This window comes from Dendropsophus ebraccatus, chromosome 11 (assembly GCF_027789765.1).
Source record: "Dendropsophus ebraccatus isolate aDenEbr1 chromosome 11, aDenEbr1.pat, whole genome shotgun sequence".
NCBI lineage: Eukaryota > Metazoa > Chordata > Amphibia > Anura > Hylidae > Dendropsophus > Dendropsophus ebraccatus.
The window spans coordinates 46,297,047-46,322,496 of NC_091464.1; the positions used below are offsets into that span (position 1 = coordinate 46,297,047).

A 25,450-nucleotide genomic window follows, 5' to 3' on the forward strand; every position below is an offset into this window, starting at 1 on the left:
CACTCATTATCAGGTAAAGGGATCTATGGGTTTGTCTACCACATACTCCTGGAGACTATCTAATGCATGCTAGCATCGTAGTGTGAGAAAACCAATCCCAGACTGTTACTCAATGTATGGCTTTAGAAAAATTCTAAAGAATTGTAATGTTATTCTATATCTCCTGCCTTGTTATAATGATGATAATGTAATAAATCATAATTTGGTTTACAGAACCTCGGCTGCCAGTCAACTGTTTGCCATGGATCAATAATGAATCCTAAGTGCTATGAGAGAGGTCCAAGGGATAAGCCGGTACCACAAGATGTTCTATTACCACAAGCAGTAGAGTTTATTAATCAGTATTACAAGTCTTCTAAAGAGTAAGTTACTGTTATCAGAGAGTTTAGTGCAATTGTGTGCCATATAGAGTTGGAACTTAAAGCTTCGGGCCTAAAGGTTAATTGTAGGAACTTTTATTTCTCTCCATTTATTTCAGGCCCCAAATAGAAAACTACCTTAATAGACTGGAAACAATCACCAAAGACATTGAACTTACCGGAACCTACCAGCTAACACATGATGAGTTGGTATTTGCAGCTAAACAGGCATGGAGAAATGCCCCCAGGTGCATAGGACGGATCCAATGGAATAATTTGCAGGTAAATTTAGGACTTTAGGATTTTTAGTATGTGTTTTTTATGTTGTCACCTGACTTTTTAGGTATAATATTATAATTATTCATTATGCATTCATTATTCACATTCAAGGTGTTTGATGCGCGGTACTGCAAGACAGCTCAAGAAATGTTCCAGCTCATCTGTCGTCATATAAAGTATTCCACGAATGGTGGCAACGTAAGGTATTGTTTATAGGAACATTTTTTCACTAAATTAAAGTTATTCAGGTTGCGTACAATGTTATTCTTCATCCAGGGCCATTTCCAGTAATGGATGATAATAGGTCCATTTTGGGCTGTAGCCCGGGGCCCATGGCCACCCAAACAGACTTTCAGTGGTGTGTTGTCTCCTGGCTACAATTCTGACTAGAGATGAGCGAACCGGGTTCGGGTTCGAGTCGATCCGAACCTGAACGTTCGGCATTTGATTAGCGGGGGCTGCTTAACTTGGATAAAGCTCTAAGGTTGTCTGGAAAACATGGATACAGCCAATGACTATATCCATGTTTTCCACATAGCCTTAGGGCTTTATCCAAGTTCAGCAGCCACCGCTAATCAAATGCCGAAAGTTCGGGTTCGGATCGACTCGAGCATGCTCCAGGTTCGCTCATCTCTAATTCTGACATTACTTGCAAAAAAATCTACCCCGCATCTATGAGCACCATGCTAGTGTTGCCATAGTTGCACTGGGATGGGGGTCCAAGCTGGTGAACAGGCCGAGGCCTATGGTAAAGTTATCCGCCCCTGGCCGTTTCTGTCATGAGGCGAAATGAGTTTATCGCTATGGTGGCAGATTTGTAGGGGCAGCAGATTTTATGGAGTGGCTATGAATTATTCTATCTGCTACTCACCACTGACTTCACAGACCCATATCCTGCAGAGGATAGCTGGACACCAACATAGAATGCAAGGAAGTCAGCACTGCAAACACACATCACTACACACATCACTACACTACTAGTGATCACTACCCCTTTACATGGAGCATGCATAAGATCACTAGTAGTCACAAGACTCTTGTATATGTAAGGTGCTTTTACTCTTGGAGAAGCAATAAAGATTAAAGAATTATTTACACACTCATGGAACTGGAAACTTTAAATCTTTTTCTGAATTATCCTATGTAAGGATGGAAGGTGAACTTAGTGGATTTATGGTGGAGCTGGATTGTGTATGCACTTATTATTATAAGATGCACATTTTTGGCACCCATTCCTTACTGGTATATGGTTTATAGGAAAAGTCCTCAGGATAACTTGTTATCTATTTGGGTAAATCTATGCTGGGATAACTAGTCAAATGGGTGGTCCTATTCATTCACTGACAGCCTTCTGTCTGCCTGACTGCCTGTCCCAACTGATGGACAGCCAGCTCAGCCAATCAGTGACTCGGGTCGTGATGTTGGCTCTTCAGGAGATCCCAGAGCAGCGGTGCAGTGTTATGTTTGCCCCTGCAATTTGAAAATTTTTACTCATGGCTGAACTTCTTCTCTAAGTTACCTTAAGTTCTTGAGTCAAAATCTATAACAAAAAATATAAATAAATAAATTCAGTTCTGCTAATTCTGTATCTTGTGACATCATCTTTTTCAAAGCTGCATTTAAAATTCAGCTGTGACAGTCAGTAATGAGAGGAGATCCCAAAATACGGTGCACTCTAAGGCTAGGGTTAAAAGCGAAATGTCTCTCATCAGCAAATCGTATCTAAGTCAAGCAATTAAAATCTTTGTGCAATATGCCCGTGTATAGCTGTTATCTTACTATTACAGTTGTGATTTTGTTGTAAATAAGGGAAATTCACAAGCCACCTGCAATCATACGTGACTTACAATGAGACCAATGACAGAAAAGTATTGTGACTTATGACCAATAACCAAAAGTTGGTTATTGCAACCATCAAAGTTGTCTTTTGTGTGATTGATGTGTCAAGTTGGGATCCAATTGACAATCATTAGATTCAATGTTGCAATGTGACATTGTAATCTTGAATTGTGCAACCAAAGGGTCTATTTACACAGAAAGATTATCTGCCAAAGATTTGAAACCAAAGCCAGGAATGGATTTGAAAAGAGGAGAAATCTCAGGCTTTCCATTATAACCTGATCTCTGTTTATAGTCTGTTCCTGGCTTTGGCTTCAAATCTTTGTCAGATAATCTGTCAGATAATATTTCTGTGTAAATAGACCCTTATCTGGTGCAAGAGATGTAGAGTTTTGTCAGGCTTCTTATTGGTGCCAGGTGTAAATCTTTCACAAATCAACACAATACACCATTTCCTGCACAGACACAGAACCAGTAAAAGGCTTTTGAGAAATGTGTTATTATGTTGTCTGAGGGCCAACAGAAAAACAGAATGCGTTTTGATCTATGATGAAATTCTTACATCTGCCAACCTGCATATGTGGGGATAGAATGATTGCTTGCGCATGTTTTCAATGACTGATCATGAAAACACTTTTCACTGAAATTCTAAAAAATAATTTGTCTCTTTTTATTCCCATATTTCTTTGTTTCAGGTCTGCGATTACCGTTTTTCCTCAGCGTACTGATGGGAAACATGACTTCAGAGTCTGGAATAGCCAGCTGATTCGATACGCGGGGTATGAAATGCCAGATGGGTCAATCATTGGGGATCCTGCCAGCATAGAGTTTACAGAGGTATGTGAATTATGGAAAAATTGCACATGTGAAATACATTAGTAATCATCATATTTATTCTCCATTTTGCGACTATGGCAATGTACAATTACGTGATCATGTGATTAGTTTTGTAAATTCAATCAGCTAACCTGCTGATAGCCTCCTATAGCTCCGGGGAGGATGGGGAGTAAGGTATGTGTCTTATCTTTCTACTCGGCACCAGTCCTGCATTAGTCAGGGTAAACTCTGCTCCAGAGCACCTTCTAATGCTGCGTTTACACGGAACGATTATCGTTCGAATTTTCGCAATAACAATCGCATTTGAGCGATAATTGTTCTGTGTAAACACAGCAAACGATCAAGCGATGAGTGAAAAATCGTTCATTCTGATCTTTCAACATGTTCTCAATTCATCGTTCATCGTTCGCTAAAAAATCACAGATCGTTTAGTGTAAACAGATTCACCCTATGTAAAAGATGGGCTTAAGCGATCTTAAAAACGATCGCATTAATGATTTTTCTTACAAATTTTCTTACGATTTTTCTAACGATTTATTCGTCTAAACGCTGATCGTTATAAAAACCAAATTGTTGCTTCAAAATCGTTAAACGATCGATTGGGCGAATTAATGGTGTTCTGGAGCAGAGTTTACCCCATCTAACAGCGTGGGATCGGCACTGAGGAGAAAGGTAAGACACATACCTTCCTCCTCATGTTCCCTGGCACTATAGGGGGCTATCAGTAGGTAAGATTCGTCTAACCTGCTGGTAGCTCCCCTTTAAAGGATAAGTCTGGCGAAAATTGTTATGAAAGTATTGTATTGCCCCCCAAAAGTTATACAAATCCCTAATATACACTTATTACTGGAAATGCTTATAAGGTGCTTTTTCCCCTGCATTTACTACTGCATCAATGCTTCACTTCCTAGATAACGTGGTGATGTCACTTCCTGGATAAAATGGTGATGTCACGACCCGACTCCCAGAGCTGTGCGGGCTGTGGCTGCTGGAGAGGATGATGGCAGGGGGATGCTCAGTGTCCCTCCAGTGCCCTGTGTCCCTCAGTGTCCCCCTGCCATCATCCTCTCCAGCAGCCACAGGCCGCACAGCTCTGGGAGTCGGGTTGTGACATCACCATGTTATCCAGGAAGTAAAGCCTTGGTGCAGTAGTAAGTGCAGGGAAAAAAGCACTTTATAAGCATTTCCCGTAATAAGTGTATATTGGTGATTTGTATAACTTTTGGGGGGCAATACAATACTTTAATGAAAATTTTCGCTAGACTTCTCCTTTAAGGTGCTTAAAGTATACCTATAATTTAAACAAACTTCTGACATGTCGTACTAATGGGGGTCTGGATGCCGAGACCACCGCTGATTGCTAGGGGCAGAAGCGCTTTGTAGCATGTTCTGCCCCTTCTTTTCTGCTCTCACTGGTAAAGTAGCAGTGGATGTAATGGTGCCTATGAAACTTATGGCAATCGCATCTACCAGAAGTTCCATAGCCTTCATTATTATTCCGTCCACTGCTATTGTAGAAGTGAGAATGGAGATGAAGTGGCAGAGCATGCGCTGCTATGTGCGTCTGCCTCTTCTTCTAGCGATCCTCAAACCTCTGACATGTTGCTATGACATTTGACAGAAGTTTATTTAAATTATAACTAAATTTAAACTAAATTTAAATTAAAACTAATGTTGATGAATATGGATGATTTTAACCCTACAACCATTTTATCCAACCAAGTCAGCTGTCCTGGAAAGATTTTGGACAAAGATTGTTATTTCATGAAAATCCTTTTGTCCACAAACTTTCTTTTGAGAAAACATTCCCAGCATATTCTCAGAAAGATTGTTTGTCCAATGTAATTAATCATATTTGGTCAGTCTGAACAACTTTAACTGCCAATATGGACTAAAATGTGTATGGCTGTTTTTTAGAGGATTGTTTGTTCAACCAGCAACCTATTTTTATCTGATGTGTATGACCATCTTTAGACTAAAGATGGATTAATCTGATGACTTTGATGGGTGCTGACTATGTATGTGGCCTCCTCACTCTCTGCTGGCAGATGATTTCTGTGGAGAGATAAGTTATTATATTTTCACAGTGCAACCTTATTGTTCTAGAAGCTGTCACCAGAGTTGTCTGGCTGTGGCTTACCCCTCCCCTCTCTTAAAAGGTGCATGAATGTTTGGCTGTGCTGCATGTTCATTTGGATAGTGAGTTTTGAAAAAATAATTTTTGACATATTGAACGTTCGTCTGACAGTTATTGAAGGTGTATGACCAGCTTAAGTTGTCCACTTTGTAGTAAAATTGTTCATTGTACAGTATTAGTAACTATATGCCCTGTACTTACTGACATTAAGTCCCTGTGTGCCTTGTGGTTCTGATATCATGCGCTCCTTCTCCAGGCTGTGTTGTCCTGGTCTGTATGCTGAATGGTGATTCTGTCCATAAAATGGCTAAGCATGGGGGAGCATATGACCATTCCTATAGAAGATAACATGTAGTACTGTGAATAAGCCAACCTTATGACATGTCCTTCCTGATGAAAAAGGGGGAGGGATGAACCTCAAGTTACTTAACTTCTGAAACCTGGCTCTTTCTTCAGGAGTAGTCAAACTGGTAGTTGAACTCTAAGGATTGCTAAGGTGTCAACTTGGATAGACATCAGAGCCTAGCTTGTTAATCCTAAACTTTGGTGAGGGGTGGCCACCAATGTGGAGATGAAGGTTGAGGAGATCCCTTTCAGGACTGACATATTGATAGATTGCTTTTATAGCAGTTTTTTAATATATGATTTATAATTCAATGCATCCCAGATTACTTTTTTTTACAGATTTTTGTACTTGCATGATGGAAAGCAGCTCTGGCTTTAAAAAAAAACCTGTAAATATGGAACAATAAGATTTAAAGGATAACTGTTCCTTTTATAAACTTCTGATAATGTCATATATTTTATAAGACAATGCAAATTGTTTTTCTAGCTATGTGTTCAGCTTGGATGGAGACCAAAATACGACCGTTTTGAGATACTTCCTCTGGTACTGCAGGCAAATGGCGAGGACCCAGAATTATTTGAACTACCTAGAGATCTGATATCTGAAGTTGTAATGGAACATCCAAAGTAAGCTTTTTAAAAAATGTTTTTGTTAAACATTTCAGGTGGTTGAACAAATAAAATTAATATTTTTTCCAGTCAGCTGTTATGATGAAGTCCAGGTGAATTATCTGACTTTTGCAAAATCTGTTCCTTATGAATATGATGAACAATATACTGTTAACTTATGCTGACTAGTACCTTAAAGGAGAAATCTGGTGTTTTCTAAAAGCTGGAAGCTGGCAGGGGGAGAGGGAAATTGATTTCAAGTAACAATTTACTTCTTCCCATGCCAGCAGTGAGTGGCAGAAGCGGCCGCGAGACCCCCGTGGGCTTCAGGATCTCCAAGCTGTCCATGTTTGGCTGAGCGGCCAGGCCATCAGCTGGGACAGGCATTTTCCCCCGAGTCATGACATCATCACAACTCGGGGGGGGGAAATGACTTCCAGCGAGGGTCCCACAGCAGCTCCAGCCGCTCACCGCGGGCATGGGGAGAGGTAAGTTGTTACTTGACATCAATTTACCCCCTCCCCCTGCAGGCTGCTGGTTTTTAGAAAATACTGGAGTTTTTCTTTAAATTTAAGAAGAAAAGGAAATAAAGGTAGAGAGGGTTGATGGGGGACTTGGGGAGTCAGCAAATCCATTTGAGCTCCTGGTTTTGGCAGTTGTTAGGTGGTATATTTGAAATGTTCTTTATCAATGTTGAGCGGACTTGCCAAACTGTTGGCAACTGGAGAAGTTGGATGCCATCCTAGGTTTTCCTGGGAGTCTTAGGCTGTGTCCATGTTTTCCTGGCAGCTCTAGGGTGGCATCCAACTTCTCCAGCTCCCGCAATCAAATGCCAACTGTTCAGGTTTGGAGACCGTTGGCAAACCTGAACAGTTCAGCAAGTCTGCTCACCACTAGTCTTTAATAGTTGTTTGTATGCAAGGAGGTAATATGGTTATGTAGCTTTCCCACACTTTCTGTTTACATGGTTGTCTCTACCCAGTACATCTGCACAGGGAAAAAAAAGGGATTACTAAAACTTTTCCTCAAGAAAAGCAGCACCCTTGTCCCTAATTATAGTTTGGTATTGCAGCTCAGTTCCATTGAACTGAATTGAGCCAAGTTATAATACTGTGCACAGCAGAGGACGCGGTGGTGCTGTTTTTTTGTTTTTAGATGAAAAGCTGTTATGTTTCTCTAGTCATGCATATTCCCTTTAAATGCATCTGAGCTGCTATTCCAGACACAACCCATGGACAGGTTGTGGTGCTTTTAACCATAACAGCAGACACAAAGAAAAGGTGCAAATCTGTTTTAGTGTTGGTTCCACCTCTGGTTTTGGTTAAAAATACTATGGGATTATAATAAGGAGTCAATAGGAAACATATTCATTGTAATATTTCATAATAATAATAATAATCATAATAATAATAATAATCATAATAATAATACTTATATCATAATATTTGACATTAATAATGTTCCGCTGTGCAATTTCTGTTTCCTCTTTTCAAAGATTTGAATGGTTTAAGGACCTAAACCTGAGGTGGTACATCCTCCCTGCCGTTTCTAACATGCTGCTGGAAGCTGGAGGCATTGAATTTACAGCATGTCCTTTTAATGGCTGGTACATGGGGACAGAAATTGGTGTCCGAGACTTCTGTGATGTTCAGCGCTACAATGTGCTGGAGGTAATGTACACACATTGGTTTTTGCTGAGGTTTGAGGTTAAGGGTTAACATCTTCATTTTTAGAGCGAGAAATCTTTGCAGCGGCTGCAGCAGAGAGAAGGCTGAGTCCGATCATGGGAAAGTTATCTAACAGGAAGTGACACGTAGTCCACCCATTTCTTGTGTGTTCTGAAGTCCATACTGATTTAATAGGCAACTGTCATTTTCATCTGAATTAAGTGCTGCAGAGCAGGGAGGGCGGCTTTGTGTCATTACTTATTTTAGTCAGCCGGCCTCAATACTGCTGTACACATCCTGTGGTTACTCTCCTATAACCAAGGCTTCAAACGCAGTCACTTGGGACAGAAGTTACAAATACATTATACTAAATTAGGAATCACAGATATACTAAACAAAATCAGGAAAAAGACATGGTATTTCCATCTGAGACATTCATGGCACATCTTCTACATTAGTTCCTGTTAATAAGTAACTTACTTCTATTACTTTACTGAAAGAGTAGTAGATGCTTGGAACAAACTGCCAGCAGATGTGGTCGATAAATCTACAGTAACTGATTTTAAATCTGCCTGGGATAAACACATATCTATTATCTAGATAATAAGAAGGAAAATATTAAAAGGACAGACTAGCTGGACCCAGTGGTCTTTTTCTGCCTACAGTCTTCTATGTTTCTATGATTTGGTAGACTTGGTCAATTTGCATCCAATACTGCACTACAAGCTGACACAAAACTGCATATGTGTGTGTGTTGTACATTATATAATATATAACAATTGAATTTTTCAGGAGGTGGGACGTAGGATGGGCTTAGAAACTCACAAGCTGGCTTCACTGTGGAAAGACCATGCAATTGTTGAAATTAATGTAGCTGTTCTATACAGCTTCCATGTAAGTTTTGCAAGATATGCAATATTGCATACTGTTAATATAATATATTATATTATGGGTAAACTATACATTTTCCATAAAGTAAACTTTTTCTGTTGCTGTGCTGTATACTTTTAGGCTTTGTGTATCAATAATGTCAAATAGAGCTCTAACCTAGATGCCGATAGCAACTGCTTTTATTTTATAAATAGTAATGGAAATATAAAAGAGTAGTAAGCACAGGCAATGTAAATACTATATAGCGCCTAGCTGGGATGCAGGGCATATAGCGACTGTCCTGGGAAAGCAGGCAGCACCTAAAATGAATGTCCCCCTGGATCCAAGATAGTTGGGACATATGTAAAAGACTTTGGCGTTTGATTGCTCCTCTGTGCTCTTTCCATGCCCCTTGTTTCCTAATAGTGCATTTCCTCTTGAAAAAGACAAACGGCATGGATTCTAGGCATTTGGTATTGGACCAGCCATACCACCCTAATAGACTACCTCTATGGTACATGAGCACTTGCTTTTAACAATCTGATTGCAATACTGGATCTTCTTAGAGGTTATCAAAACCAACAATCCAGTTTCTTCAATTTTTGGTCATATATCCTCTTTAATGTACTGTATAAGCTCTATCTTCTCTCTGTAAGTGTTATTCTCTCCTGCCCTGCAGACTGCCTTGTATTTGCTGTCCTCTCTTTCCCAGGCTGTGTAACTGTCCTCCAAGGTTCCTCTTCCCCCTGTGCATCCGAGCTGATGTGTAACCTCCCCTTTATTGCTGCTATATCTAACAGTGAAAGAGCAGAAAGTCCATCTGATAGATTGATTTTATCTTTTTGTGAATATCAGCTAAATGGTAGAAGTCTACTTGGAAAGTTGCTTCATTTTGCATTAAGGGAACAAATCAATAAAAAAGTAGCGCAAAGAGAACCACATGAGGCGAGATTTATCAAACATGGTGTAAAGTGAAACTGACTCAGTTGCCCCTAACAACCAATTAGATTCCACCTTCTATTCCTCACAGACTCTTTGGAAAATGAGAGGTGGAATCTGATTGGTTGCTAGGGGCAACTGAGCCAGGTTCACTTTACACCATGTTTGATAAATCTCCCCCATGGTCTCTACTCTACTCATGTGAAGACTGTTTTAGGGTGAGACTAGTAGTGCTGTGGAGCCAGTTTTCTTCCTTTTGAGGAGAACTATTCACATATATATCCCATACAGAAATGGCTTTAGTCTCTTTAGCTAGTTGGTTTTCCTTATTTATATGAATATTGTGTCACATTGTTTCCAGTCTCACTCTCATATGTAATGGCTGATATTTTCAAGCAGATGCTAACCTCCTATATAAAACAATTTTCTCTTCCTTAGAAGCACAACGTGACCATAATGGACCATCATTCTGCAGCTGAGTCTTTTATGAAACATATGGAAAATGAATACAGGTTAAGGGGAGGATGCCCAGGAGACTGGGTTTGGCTTGTTCCACCAATGTCAGGAAGTATCACGAAAATTTTTCACCAGGAAATGCTCAGTTATATTCTGAGTCCTTTTTACTACTATCAGGTAGGAGGAGAGTTTATTTAATTAATTATGTTATAGCCGTGTTCGGAATATACAACCAAACATTGCATTCACATCAGATGTGAGGAAGCAGATGGTTCTGTACATTGTGTGCTGGCCATACTGGGTTACTACAGCTTAGCTCCTGTTAAAGCAAATGGGGGCTGAGCTGCAGCAATCTGACATAGCCAGTACACAATGAATAGTCCATTCGCTTATGGCCCTGTTAAGAGTATAGATCAGGCCGCAGTAGTCACAACATTGCACCGCTTACCTACAGAATTGATAGGCTAAACTGAGGCTGGCCTTTAAGTATCTGTAACTGTCTGTTTCTGCCACCAAGTAACCCATTTATAGGGATTCTTGTTTGAACAGCCTATTGATTTCAATGGAAAATCTCTAATATGTTTTTTTTTTTCCTGTGATGGCTAAACTGGGAAACCTACTTAAATTAGGTTAGGTTAAGTTAAAGTACAGTATATTTTTTTAATGTGCTGACAGAATGTGGCCAACATTTGTTTGGTAGTTGGCCTTTTGCTACCACATTTAGGCCGGGTTCACTCTTAGTAAGACATCGGCTGTTCTGTGACCCGGCCATTTCACAGAACGGCCAGTGTCAGTGAAGTTCATCCCGGCTGGTACTGCAGTACCGGCCGGATGAACTTCATTTCTTTTGAATTGGGATGTGGGCGAATCCTTGTGTGCCAGCATCGCAATTCGCCCTAGCACACAATGTATTGAATCCTGTCCGGAGCGTATAAGGGGTGTATACAGAGGATTCCCTCTGACTTCAATGCAATGTATCTTTTTTATTAATCACGGCCGTGATTAATAGAAAAGATACAATAAGTTGTGTGAACATAACCTTAGGATATGTTTGTATCTAATCTTTTCATAGAATAAATGGCCTTTATAAAACATTAAAAACATCTCAAAAGGTTTCCAATTCTAGCTTTATATTTTGGGTAAAAAAATTTGAATTTTTAAAAAAATTATTATGTGTAGACTTTCTATACTTTATATACTAGTAGTTTGTATGTGTTTCTGGATAGAATTTGAAAGCATAGTTTACGTCTACAATTTGGCCAGTCAACCCCAAAGAAAAAAACAACAAACAAACTTAGTTTGTGTTCTATGATTGATATCTTTGGTTTATGAAATATACTCATATAAATATACTCTTTTGAGCTAAACTTTTTACTTTTATCGGCTTTTGTGAATGAACATTAACATTTATTGATGAAGCTTTATAAAACATTTTTTTTTTTAGATTGATGCTTGGAAAACTCACGAGTGGCACGATGTGAGCCGTAAACCAAAGAAGAAAAAATTCAAGCTCACTGTTATTTCCAAGTAAGACATTTTAGATTTTTAACCTTGATATCTGAATAGGAACCAAGCCTTTCCACTTGTAGTAACACTAATTGGCTGTATTCCCATTCATCCTTTATGACAAGTCAATGAATTTTAAGGGAGTTTTCAACATTTTAATAATGGAGCGAGCAGGCTGACGAAATGAGATAACTGCTAGAATCCACTTAGCTGGACTTATAGGAAACAGTCTGTTAGTTCTGTTATAAAAATAGATGATGTGTTGATCTTAAAGGCTTTTCTAGTTATATACATTACATGTTTAATCTACATAGTGTATTTGCTATTTCAGGGCAGTTCTTTTTGCTTCAACGCTTATGTGGAAATCTATGACTGCCCGGACAAAGGCGACTATTCTTTTCGCAACTGAAACTGGAAAGTCTGAGACATTTGCAAAAAAGCTGCACTCATTATTTAGCTATGCATTTAACACTAAGGTAAGAAATATGGAATATATGGAATCATATTGTGAACTAGGTTCCCATGAGAGTGTCGCCTATGAACTCAGCAATTCTATTTATATTGCATTGTAATACACAAAAGGTAGATAACAATCTTGTGGTATTACTGTGCTGTAAGTTCTTAACTACCACGCAAATCTCTCCTGGGTTCTCTACTGGGATTTTAAAGGTAACAACCACTATGAATTAAAGTGACTCTGTACCCACAATCTGACCCCCCCAAACTGCCTGTACCTTCAAATAGCTGCTTTTAATCCAAGATCTGTCCTGGGGTCCGTTCGGCATGTGATGCAGTTATTGTCCTAAAAAACAACTTTTAAACATGCAGCCCTGTGCCAAACTGGTGTGGCCTAGAGTGTGTGTGCATTAGGCTGGCACAACCTCTCTGTCCCTCCTCCCCACCCTCTTCATCATTAGGAATGCCCCAGGCAGGTATTCTCCTATTCATCAGCTGTGTAAACACTGCGCATGGGCTGGATTGTTAAGGCACCTATGCAGTGTTCACTGCAGAGGAATAGGAAAAATCCTGCCAGCGGCATTCCTAATGATGAAGAGGGTGGGGAGGAGGGACGGAGAGGTGGTGAAAGGTTAGGGCACAGATACTCTAGGCCACGGCAGATAGGCACAGGGCTGCAAGTCTATCCGAAGGTACAAGTGGTTTGGGGGGGACAGATTGTGGGTACAGAGTCCTTTTAAGGCAAGGACAGGTAAACACAGGAACCCAGAGTCAAACTTGAAGTGATGCCCCATGACCACCGTCAGCAGAAAGTGAGTTAAAGTGGTTGCCTGGTTCTTTATATACTCGTCTGTCTTGACCTGGACCTTCTTAATGTGAACATTTGATCACTGTAGCCAAACACTGGCCACAAAAATCACCACGTACAGCCAGTGATCGGCTGCAGAGGTCACACATGTCCATGTCAAGAAGTACCAGGAAACAGAGACAGGCTGGGGAACTAGGAAAGGCAGTAACAGCAGCAGTGGGGATGGACAAAGGTAGTACTGATTCTTCAATTATTTCACAACAATGTGAGCTGTTTTGGAAAGCTTCTATTTAACTTCTGACATATCCTAGCAACATGTCTCTGCTAAAACCTCCAATGATCACTAGAATGAAGGGGCAGAAGGGTTTGACTGAGCAAGTTGTCCCTTTGTTTCAGAGCATGGAGTACAGAAGCCAAGGCAGTCTCATAGTGATTCAAATTATCTGGATATTAAGAACTCTACCTAGTAGTACAATTGGTATTGATGGTGTATTGCGAGTGCACTACTTGGTTGGCACCGTAAAGCCAATAATTGGCTCTAGGTCTGCGCTGTCTACGGCCGTAGACTGTGGGGAGCATATAGATGAATTTGCAGCTTTCCCTGTTGGTAGATGTCTCGGTAGGAGCTCTCTTTTAGGGTGTACTGCAGAGTTCTTATGTCAGGAGCTGTTAGATTCAAGGCAGTGTGTTTCGAATCTGGCTGCCTCTCCCATTGTGGTCAGGTAATCACCCTTTGCTGGGCGTTTCTCCCGTAGCTGCTGCCGAGGTGGAGGTATTCTCAGTGCATCCAACGTGGACAAAGCAGGTGAGAAATGAGGACTGATGGTAATATATGAAACACAGTGCGTCTATATTGTATTCAGCAAGTTATTGCAACTCCTAGACATGTTTCAGAACAATACTCTGTTCTTTCCTCAGTAATGAGTTACAAATCTCATAGTCTCATAGTGATACATACAGACCATCATGGTGTCAGTACTCTGTGTGCTCTGCTTTCTGGGGAAAGCTAGAAAAAAATAAAAGTACAAATTGCTCAACCAGGTGCTTCTGTCCTTTCATTCTTATAGAGAATTCAGCACCCAAGCCCCCACCATTCACAACGTCTGACGTGTCGCTTGGGTATGTAAAAAGTTGAATAAAAGTTTTGGCAGACAACATTTAAATGGCCAGCTCGTAATATTACCATCATGGACAGCTACAACCCCCTCCTCTAAAATGAGCTGTTCTCTTTGGGTTTCATGGTGATCACCTAAACAGCATGGGCTCACTTCAATTATACACATCATAGCAGGTCTGGATTTTATGGCTATGAAATATTTTTTTTATGATCACTTATGGATGAGTATTTGTCTAATAGATTCTTAACCTGTTTTACAAATGTATCTTTGCAGGTGATATGTATGGAAGATTACAATCTTGGTAACTTGGAAAAAGAATCTCTTCTGCTGGTGGTTACCAGCACATTTGGAAACGGTGACTGTCCTAGCAATGGCGAGGTGAGTTTAATATATATTTTTACAAGAAAATTGCCATCCATAATGCCAATGGAAAAAATATAGGCAATTGTTTTTTCAACCAATGTACATATGAACGTGATATTGTCCGAAATGTTTCGATTTACTGCATCTTCATATAATAAAACAGATTTTCTACAATAATCGGTGTCAGAAAGTAGAAGCAGAATGTGGATGGCAATATGGTCATTCTTGTAATGGATAAGATGATAAAATTCTCCATGAATGAGAGGGTTATGCATAAACAATACACATGTGCAGGGCTGGCCTTTTGTTAGATGGCCCCTGTGCAGGATTATTTTGGCACCCACCTTTACTGGGGCTACGGAAAACATGACAGAGATCTGTGCTGTCTATGCTGAGTAGGCATCTCCTGTCTGCATGGTATGTCAGCTGAAATTTTGAAGAAATGGATAGTGGCAGACACTGTGGCAATGTTAATCTTTTTTTTTTTTTTTTATAAACAAAAACTTCATTTAAATATTAAAAAACTCCATATTAAAAAAAAATTAGAGCTTTTAAGATAGGACTTATATTTTACTTATTGTTTTTACTGACTACAATTGGTTAAAAAAAAAATTACAAGATACAACTACTATAACTTGATAAGTTGATTTGCTTAACCTGAACCTTATAAATTGGCTAGCGATTTATCTAGTCTCATAAAGTCCATAATGACATAATCTAAATAATTCAATGGCCATTTCATTCAGAGTATAATTTCAACTCTACTTCTAATCATTGATTCTAGAGTTAGTTGTATAATAATATGATTGGAAATAAGTAAGTACAGTTCTGCATAGTAGTGTCGTACTGATGTATAATGTCGGACTGTGTATAATATTTGTTTGTTAGATCTTCTTGCTTTGCATGGATCCCTTATATAAGTCCATATGTCCAACTATTCCTAATAGTTGAAAATGAACCATGTACTTTTGATATGCTGATGGCTTTAGTTGCTGTCTGCTATTGAGTGGAGCTAGTAATCAGTATATAAGACAATGTATGCCTATTAGTGGCTTATCACATCGTATTTTGCACCATCTGCTGTGCTTTTGAGTCTCACAAAATAAATATCGATCAAACATGGTCACAAATTACTATATTTAGTCGATTAAACTCAATGGACCCAATGACAGTACGCCATGATATAATACCAAACATATTGTCAGATGGTGATGTGAACAGACCCTTACTCTACATATATTAAATAATGTAAACCCAATATTTAAAAATACCTTTTCAGTGCTGTTACATTAGTAATATTGTTACTTTATATATTCTACTAAATGTATATTTTTAATTCTGACAGAAATTCAAGAAATCAATTTTCAATTTGAAGAAACTGCAAGACAAATTGAGGTATGACACCTATGGAAATAATGAATATTTAGTATTAAATTCAGTTACTTCAGCAATTAATTTAATTAACTAAAAAACCCAATTCATTTCAATGTCATCTATAATTAAAATCAATGCATTCCCAGCAAAGATATTTCATGTCACCTCTGTTGGCTCTTGGCTCCATTAAACATACATAAGGTTCACAAGTACACTACAAGGACACAGCTAAGTTTCATCACTGATCAAGGCCAAGAAGTAACGGCCCTATTACATGAAGTTAGCATCGGCCATATTCAGCCGATACCGACCGCTGCAGCCGATAATCACTTTGTGTAATAGAAGACAACGATCAGCCGACATACACGCTGTCGGCAGATCGTTGTCTTACAACAGTCTAAAATGCCAACGATCAGCCTGTTAACGATCTGCTGCAGTCACACAGTGTAATAGCAGCTGTTGCAGCAGACCGCCCCTGTCTCCTATGGGCGCCGCTCGTTTACATCATTGATCGGGCCCTGCTCAGCCCGTGGAATAGGACCCTTAGCCACAGCTTTATTTTGATGGCATGTCATATATGGCAAACGAAAAGAAACGGCGCTGACCACATTTTGTGCCCTAAGGAAACTGCCTCAATATCTGGTGCTGTGGACAGAACCAATTGGCTTGGTGGTTGATGAATCCAATACAAAACATGAATTGGGGCCAGGCACCTTTCGAAATACAATCACCACATTTTTCCTGATCTATTAAATGGTTTTAATCCATTATAGGTTTTATGCCTATACTTTGAACAAGGACAAACTTGCTTGAAACGCGCCTGCATTTTTAATGCATTTATAACATGTCTGCAGATGTTTTAATGGATATGAAATAAAGTGGTGATTCCATTCAGAAAATGCTGGACTACATTTTATGGTTTACATGATATGCATGTTTTATGTGATATATGTGGAAAAGTCAGTTCCTCCTTAGACCACAGGAACCACATCAGATCCTCTAAGGGTATGGAGCGCAGGTGGCGCAGCAATCAAAGTGGTTTACCACATAACCAACTGCACAGGTGTACACGGTCTCATGCAAACCACTTGCAAGCTAATTCCATAGAAAAGAGTTTTATCAAGTTGTGGCGGCGCGTTTCAGCACTCAAATCCAGCAGTGCCTTTCTCAAGCCCTTCTCAAGCTCCCCATAGGGTATGCCCGTAACTTTGGCCATCCAAATGTCCACGTGTGTAGGCAGGATGGGAGAGATAATGGCTGAACGATTGTGTCATTGTCATTGGATGACAGTTATTGAAGGTGTATAAAAATCTTTATAATGCGTTCACACGTACAGGATCCGCAGCAGATCGCAGCAGATTTGATGGTGCAGATTTGATGCTGTGTTCAGTTATTTAGATCAAATCTGCTGCGCATCCGCACCATCAAATCCGCTGCAATATGGTATGTGTGAAGCTACCCTTAAAGAGCGTTAGATAAAATATAGGTTGGTTCTGCCGCAGTTGGGGGGCTCAACTAGCTTTTGGCTATAGTGTATAGCCCAGTTAAAACCTGATCCTACAATCTTACTTGTGATATAGATTTTTTATTAGAGATGAGTGAACCGGGTTCGGGTTTGAGTCAATCCGAACCCGAACGTTCGGTATTTGATTAGCTGGGGCTGCTGAACTTGGATAAAGCTCTAAGGTTGTCTGGAAAACATGGATTCAGCCAATGACTATATCCATGATTTCCACATAGCCTTAGGGCTTTATCCAAGTTCAGCAGCCACCGCTAATCAAATGCCGAAAGTTCGGGTTCCAATCGACTCGAGCATGCTCCAGGTTCACTCATCTCTATCTTTTATCTATTTATAATACATATGTCTTACAAATGTCTAATCTTACACCAGGTACGCTGTTTTTGGACTTGGCTCCAGCATGTACCCACAGTTTTGTGCATTTGCCCATACCCTTGACCAGAAACTGGCACAGCTTGGTGCTTCCCAGATTAGCCGTACAGGTGAAGGAGATGAACTTTGTGGGCAGGAAGAGGCATTCCTGTCATGGGCTGTCCACACTTTTAAGGTATGCATAGATTTTTCCCACTTTCACATAACTTTCCTTCATTTATGTATTTATATCTTCTGTATATGTTAATTTGTATATTGACTCCTGTTTTTTTTTTTAGAATAGTGATTTATTAGCCATACCCATGTCTGTTGACATACCTAACTGATGTGGCTTATGTAATTTTCAGGCTGCCTGTGAAGTGTTCAGGATTCGGGACAGACAGAAAATTATATTGCCAAAATGTTATACCTCAACAGAAGGCTGGATTCCTGAAAACTATCGTCTTGTTAACGAAACTCAACCTTTAGATCACATTAAAGGTATTGTCTATGGCAAGAATGTTGTTTGAACCTAAAATGTAAAAAGTTACCCAGGACCTAGAAAAAACACAGGGTAAAAAAGTGTATCTGTTGCAGAAGTTTTTTTTTTTAGGAAATCAACAAGGGTTGTGATCGCAACCAGTTTTGCAATATACTTGCTTTATTTTATTTTTTTAAGTTTAATGTTTCAATCAACGTTAAACATACAGCCAAACTGTAGTCCGTACTCCCTCCATGCTGATATTTGGTCTTTTCTTTGGTCAAAAAAAGAGACCAAAAACAGTCCTTTGAGTGCTCACAACAGTGCCTCTTTAAGAGCACATAAAAGACCTCTCAATTTGTGCCTCTTCAGCACCAGATCGCCGCTATAGGACCCCTGCCGGGCTCAGGGATCTCAACCAGGGCCGACGTCATGAATCGGTTGATTGACTGGCCACTTAGCCAGTCAAAGACTGGGAGGGCTCCGCTGAGCGCTCAGTGCATAAGCTGGGACGGGCAAAATGTCTTTCAGCCGGGGTCCCGGGGAAAGTAACCCGGCGGATGGAAGGCACGGGGAGAGGTAAGTAAGGACTGGTTATTATATTCCTCCTTTCCCCCATTCTTTAAAAACCTTGGCCAAACTTCTCCTTTAAATGAACCTCCAGCTTGCAGCTCCCTCGCATAATATTTCTCTCCTGTTAATATGATGTTTATACGGTCTCTCACTCGCTTGTATGTAGTTGGTGACTATTATGAGTGGATATTTGGATGGATTTGGAGTAGCGGTTGAGAAGTTTTGTGGCACACTCCATACAAATATGAAAAACATCCGGAAACAGCCTTGTCCTATGCATAGGTCATACATCTTCTTTGTCCTTAAGGAATTGCATAAACTGACTGTAACAGTGCAATAAAGAATAGTTTTTTTATGCAGCTATATTATGGTATTACAGACTTACTGCTGGGAAGAGCAGATATCTTATACTGTTAGGGAAGCCAGCTTTTATGTTTACAATTGCTGTCAGTTCCCAGTTATCCTATTCTTTCTGCACACTACTTAGCTCATTGTTATCCAACATCTGCCTAATAGCTGAAACCCGGAAAAGGTGTTGGCGCAATGTACTAAGGAAACAGGTTGCAAACCGATGTGCATATAAACAGAGGAGCAAAGGGACCAATTACTTTTTAGAGGTAACAGTCTGATTGTATTATTTTAGAAACTACTGCATACAGTATATAGCAAAATGCAGCAAAAAATCAACAATTTTTATCTATCACATTTAATTGCTCTCAATATAGAAAAGCCTGTCAATTACCGTGTGAGTGTAGATGGGTAATGGGGAACATTTATCAGATAAATTGTGCCAGCAAGGCTTCCCCACACCTTTGGCTGGATTCAGACCCAGCTTTAGAGAACAAGAAATTGCAATGGATCGTGTGTTGCAGGTAATTATTAGATTTTGGGCCAGTTGGCCTTTGTTCAAATCATAGCATGCTGTAAGTGTGTTGTTTCTAAGAATATTTTTTCCCTAAAGACTTGAGAAAACACTGGTTAACACAACATAATGAAGATTGCATGAACTAGGACAGTGATGGGGAACCTTTGGCCCTCCAGCTGTTGAAAAACTACAATTACCAGCCTTTAGCTGTCCAGGCATGATGGGAATTTTAGTTTTGCAATAGCTGGAGAGCCGAAGGTTCCCCATCCCTGAACTAGGACTACATAGGACAGGTGGACAAACAGAATAGGGGATGTCTAGGAAGCCATTTTATTACAATTTAAAAAGCTACACAAAAATGTTTTTGTGTTTTTAAACCTTTTTTGTGGGATTTTAATTACATACAGTAATTTTTAATTATATGTAAAGCTGGAATTAATCCAGTAGCCATCACTACTGCATATAATGTATATTCATTGGACTATGATAAAAAAGTACACATTAAGATATTAGGCTCCCCCTAGTGGTGGCTGAGGGAGCCAGAATTTTATATGCAGTATTTAGTGTATGTCTATTTAAGGGAAAAAAAAAAGAAAAAAACACAAGATAGAGATATATTACAGTATGTCAAAAGGTGGAAATTCCCCTTAAAGGGAATTAGACACATACAATATAGAAAAATAATTATGGCAAGAAACTCTGAGGTTAATCTCATAAATGACCACATGTTTCTATGTTGTTCCTTTGCATTCAGCACTTTCAAAACTGCATTCAAGAAGTGTCCTGAAAATGACCCTAAAGTCAAGGGAACATTTGCAAAGTTCTAAGTCTAGGTAAGTAGCATGTAGGCAATGAGGCATCCTAATACAACTTGGCTTCAGAAAAATCTAGTACTGTATATATTCTAGAATTCTATATGAATATATTTAGTCATGTGTTCAATAGAAACAGTTTTATGGCACTCCTCTAGCCAGTAGTTTACTATTTTGACATTTCTTACAGATATGGCCAGTTGCAGTTGAATGTGTATGGAGGGAGGGGGTATTTTAGGCCATTGACTAAAATATCTGGATAATTTTATTACTTATGTTATTATGTCTATAATACGCAATAAAAATAATGAAATGCTATAAAAGTGTACTGTTGGTAGAATGAATTAGAATTATATATAGAGATAAGTAAAGGCCCTATTCCATGGAACGATCATCGTCCGTATTCGGCCGATATCGGCCGCTACGGACGATAATCGTCCCGTGGAATAGAGTGCAACGATCAGCCAACATCGTTCATGTCGGCTGATCGTTGCAGTCGCTGATATAGCAGCGATCTGCTGCCGTCGCTCCGTTGAATAGGAGCGTCGGCAGCAGACGCTGCTATATCCTATGGGCTGCCCAGACGATCAGCGATCACCCGGGCAGCCCCCCCGCAGCTCCCCGCCGCCCCCTCCCGCACTCACCCTCTCGCTGCAGCTGCGTTGAATAGCGGCAGCAGCGAGCGGGGAACGAGGAGCAAACGAGCGCTGAGAGCGCTCGTTTGCTCCTCTTAACGACCCGTGATATAGGCCCTTAAGATTGCTGAAAGTTTGCTTATCTCTAATCATATTGGCCTTTATGTAGTGATTATTGTCTTATAGTGGCCATGCTCAGAATTGGTTGCAATACTAAGATGGTCTGCCTTTATGGTAGCTACGCTACTGCTCTCTTTAGACTGCGTTGTGTCAGCTCTCCTCTGTCTCCAATGTTCCTCTCCCCCAATCTATTTTTTGGGCTGGCGTCTAAACCCTTGCCCTTCCCTGCTGCTAGCTATAATGCTGACAAAGCAGAAATTCTCACTGACAGATTTATTTTATCTTGCTCTGATTAGCAGCTAAATGGTAGAAAATATTTAATTTACACAATTTGGAAAGTTGCTCCATTTTGCATTTAGCAAACTAATTACCAAAAAAAAAAAATCAGTGCAAAGGTGTCCTTTAACTTGATTTAAGGGGTTGGACACATTATAGTAAAATTACTCAGTGTACAGTATTAGTAAGTGTACTCACTGTGTATACTGACAGCAGCTCCCTGTGTACCTCATAGAGCTAAAATCAAACTCCCCTCCTCCAGGCTGTGCTGTCCTGCTCTGTGTTGAGTCTGTCCATTAGATGGTCGTCATGGAGGAGCATGTGACCATGCCCCCCCCCAGTGTCCTCCATAGGCATATACAGGCTCAGTGTTGGACACTAGGGTCAGGGCATGGTCACATGCTCCTCCATGTCGGCCATCTTAGGGACAGACTCACCACAGAGCAGGACAGCACAGCCTGGAGGAGGGGAGTCTGAATTTAGCTCTATGAGGTACACAGGGAGCTGCTGTCAGTATATACAGTGAGTACACTTAATACAGTACACTAATTAATTTTACTATAAAGTGGTCAACCCCTTTAACTAAGGCAATGTCATTCTCCCTCAAGAATGCCCACAAAATTGCTTAACTTTGTGATAAAATGTGTTTATTTAAATTTGCCATAATGACAAATTATCATCTCCTACGAAATATCCAAGAAGCAAAACTTAGCAACCTCATGAGGTCTCTCTGTAAATGAATGTGTTGATTCTGCTCAGAGAAAGGAAATCCTGTATACATATTAGTCCTATTATGAGTTCCTGCTTGTTGTTTTCAGTCGTGCCACCCTCCTAGTGAAACTCTCCAGTGAGAATTACCAGGAAGTCCAGTATCTGCCAGGAGAACATGTTGGTGTGTTTCCTGGCAACCAGCCAGAGCTAGTTACAAGCATACTTAAACTTCTGAAGGATGCGCCCTCCATCAATCAGGACATCCGTCTGGAGACTCGCAGTGAACAGGGTAAGAATCTATTTTGTTTTGGTGAACGCCTCGACTTCCTTCTTGGTATGTTCAGATGGTTGTTGCGTCACTATTATAATGGACAATGATGCTGTCTCTTTGATATAACCACTTCCCGACTTCAATCATCAAAGACTTTTAAATGACTTTATGATGAAAAGACAATTCTTTGCTTTATGATGAGTTTTTGCAGTTCCATCCTATTCATAGCTTTAAATATGCCCTGTACTATAATCTAACTAATGGCAAACCAGTACCTACTATGCTTGGCTATATAATGACAAGAGATACTTCAACAGGCAGAGATTTTTGTTTGTCGTTTGATTGTTGCCTGCATACACATGGAAAGATTATTGCTTAAATTCGAATGCTATAACGATTTTACGCATGATATCTTTCCATGTAATAGGGCCGTAAAGGGGCAGATAGAATGGACACTATCCTATTAGACAACACTCAGAACTATACCAGCTGTATTTTTTGATAGTACATAGTAAAGATCAGGGCCGTTCCTAGGTAATTTTGACTACAGGGCGAATCCTGCTAAAAGTGCCCCCTCCCCGCACCCCCCCCCCAAAAAAAAAACAAAACAGTTCAGTGACTCACAGGCGATGTCTTCTTTGATCTGAGGCATCACTTTCCCTTTTCCTCTCCATCTGGCCCAGTCCACCATGATGATTTCTTGCAGCAACAATTCATCTCTTGTGAACATGCCAGACAAACATCTTAGGTTCCGCACTTTTACAACTTCCACTTCTTTTGTGTCTTGTGCAGTAAAGTCAGTAGGTATGTGAGTTGCCCCCTGTATGTAGGATCCCCTGCTGTGCCTCCATAAGTAATAATCCCCATGTGCCCCCCCATAGTATTAATCCTCCATGTGCTCCCCCCATAGTAATAATCCCCCCATGGTTTGTTCACATATAGTAATAAACCCAACTGTGCAGTCCCCATAGTAATACCCCCCGTGCTTTTCCCCCATAGTAATAATCCCCCCTGTGCTCTTCCCCCATAGTAATAAGCCCCCCTGTGCTCCCCCCCATAGTAATAAGTACCCCTGTGCTCCACCACCCATAGTAATAAGCCCCCCTGTGCTCCCCACCCAAAGTAATAAGCCTCCCTGTGCTCCCCCACCCATAGTAATAAGCCCCCCTGTGCTCCCCCCCATAGTAGTAACCCCCCCATGCTTTGTCCACACAAAAAACCAAACCATTATACTCACCTTGTTCCAGCACACAGCAGGTCCCTCTCTCCTCTTCTCCAGCCTGCAAGGAGCAGGCCGCCGTCACCCCTGCACACATCTTTGTTCGGGCGGAGCTTCGTTCGGGCGGGGGCGGAGCTACGTTCGGGCGGCGGGGCAGAACTACGGTTGGGCACCAGTCTTGCCCTGTGATGGGGCACAGAGGCAGGGGGTCACAGAGCCAGGTGATGGGGTGAGCGGGCAGGTGGCCGGGGGTGCGCGCAGCTCAGTGGAGCCACCAGCGCCCCCTAGCTGTCGGCGCCCCGTGCGGTCGCCCGGCCCGCCCGCCTCTAGAAACGGCCCTGGTAAAGATGCTGCTTCGATAGCTGCTATGGTTGCCTCTGATATATACTACGAAGAATGGTCATCTAATGGGCTCTTATTCCCACTATGAACCAGTACCAGCTAGAGAGTCCCAATTTGTGTAACTCTCTATGTTAGTAACCCCAAACACAGTTTCTTAAAGAACTGTTTCTTGAAGACAACCCTTGTTCATATGCCCTGTTAGGACATATAGACATCAACTTGGGACTTTTCTCTCTATGGGCCAGAAAAGACAACCACTCTATTTTTTGTATTATATACAGCACATGGGTATTAATCAGAATAACATAAAGTACCCTTCTACAGGTTTTTGTATACAGATTTAAAGAAGCCATTTAAAGTGTCAAAGTCATTTAAAAAACTTTTGAAATGTCAAACTTGTCAAAATTTTACTTGCTTGAGGTCTGGGTGCTCATTCTCCGATGGACTTTGCAAAGGGAAGTTTGTAAAACATAAAAACATTTGTGAGTATCTAGATTAGTCAGTGTCTAGGTACTTGTTGGGTATTCCGGTGTGTGGCTTCAGTTTACTTCTCTCTGATGGGGCTGTATATTTTGTAGGTTCACTAAAGGTTAACCTATGCTATTATAAGGGACAGTCATACAATGTCTTTGTTACAAAAAAAAAAGATTTAGGAACTATTGAAAATGAATTATTGTAATCTATTGTGCAAGTTAAAGCACCTGCCTAGGATGTGAAGGAAGGATGTGTGAAGCTGTCCAAGGTCTTGTCATTAATGGGATTTTATAGGATTTCACACATCATCTTGTTGGGAAAAATTAGAAACTCTCAAAAACACTTTGGATCCCGTTCTAATAAATTTCCTCTCCTTCCTGTGTTTTCAGGTAACTTCTGGACAACTAGTGAGAAAGTCCCTCCCTGCTCACTGTCCCAGGCGTTAACTTACTTCCTAGACATAACTACTCCACCTTCTCAACTACTTTTGAAAAAGCTGTCTCTTCTGACTGTTGACGTGGAAGACAAACAGAGACTGGAAGACTTGAGCAAAGTACGTACATGGTTCACTCACTGAGCACCTAATATTGTCCATTATTTTAATGGACTTTGTCTATTTTGGGAAGTTTATATTTATAGTTTTGGCAGAGGTCACACATCATCTGACAATGTAACTGGAGAAACAACTGGAAACATTGTCTAAAAAAATAAATAAATATATATATATGTTTTTTCTTCCCACTTAAGATGCTAAGTACTAAATAAAAGCATAAGAAATAAAAACAACTACATGTTGTTTTGCATGCACAATTCTGAGACATGCAGCATATTTGTCCACT

General features: G+C 40.3%; 1 protein-coding gene across 3 annotated transcripts in view; it reads left to right on the forward strand.

The window, feature by feature from the left end:
- The window catches only part of NOS2 (nitric oxide synthase 2), a 41,336-nt gene that overhangs the window by 7,927 nt on the left and 7,959 nt on the right, over positions 1–25,450 (forward strand). For all 3 annotated transcript variants that reach the window (XR_011358935.1, XM_069946173.1, XM_069946174.1), the window contains exons 4-20: positions 214–362; positions 479–641; positions 750–841; positions 3,173–3,314; positions 6,284–6,423; positions 7,901–8,075; positions 8,865–8,966; positions 10,320–10,514; positions 11,782–11,864; positions 12,175–12,319; positions 14,499–14,603; positions 15,934–15,983; positions 17,854–18,028; positions 18,201–18,333; positions 20,506–20,584; positions 22,413–22,594; positions 25,001–25,164. Coding sequence is in view for 2 of the 3 variants with exons in the window: in XM_069946173.1 (XP_069802274.1) it covers positions 214–362; positions 479–641; positions 750–841; positions 3,173–3,314; positions 6,284–6,423; positions 7,901–8,075; positions 8,865–8,966; positions 10,320–10,514; positions 11,782–11,864; positions 12,175–12,319; positions 14,499–14,603; positions 15,934–15,983; positions 17,854–18,028; positions 18,201–18,333; positions 20,506–20,584; positions 22,413–22,594; positions 25,001–25,164 (2,274 nt within the window). In the remaining variant the exon portion in view is untranslated. The remainder of the gene's footprint in view (positions 1–213; positions 363–478; positions 642–749; positions 842–3,172; positions 3,315–6,283; positions 6,424–7,900; positions 8,076–8,864; positions 8,967–10,319; positions 10,515–11,781; positions 11,865–12,174; positions 12,320–14,498; positions 14,604–15,933; positions 15,984–17,853; positions 18,029–18,200; positions 18,334–20,505; positions 20,585–22,412; positions 22,595–25,000; positions 25,165–25,450) is intronic.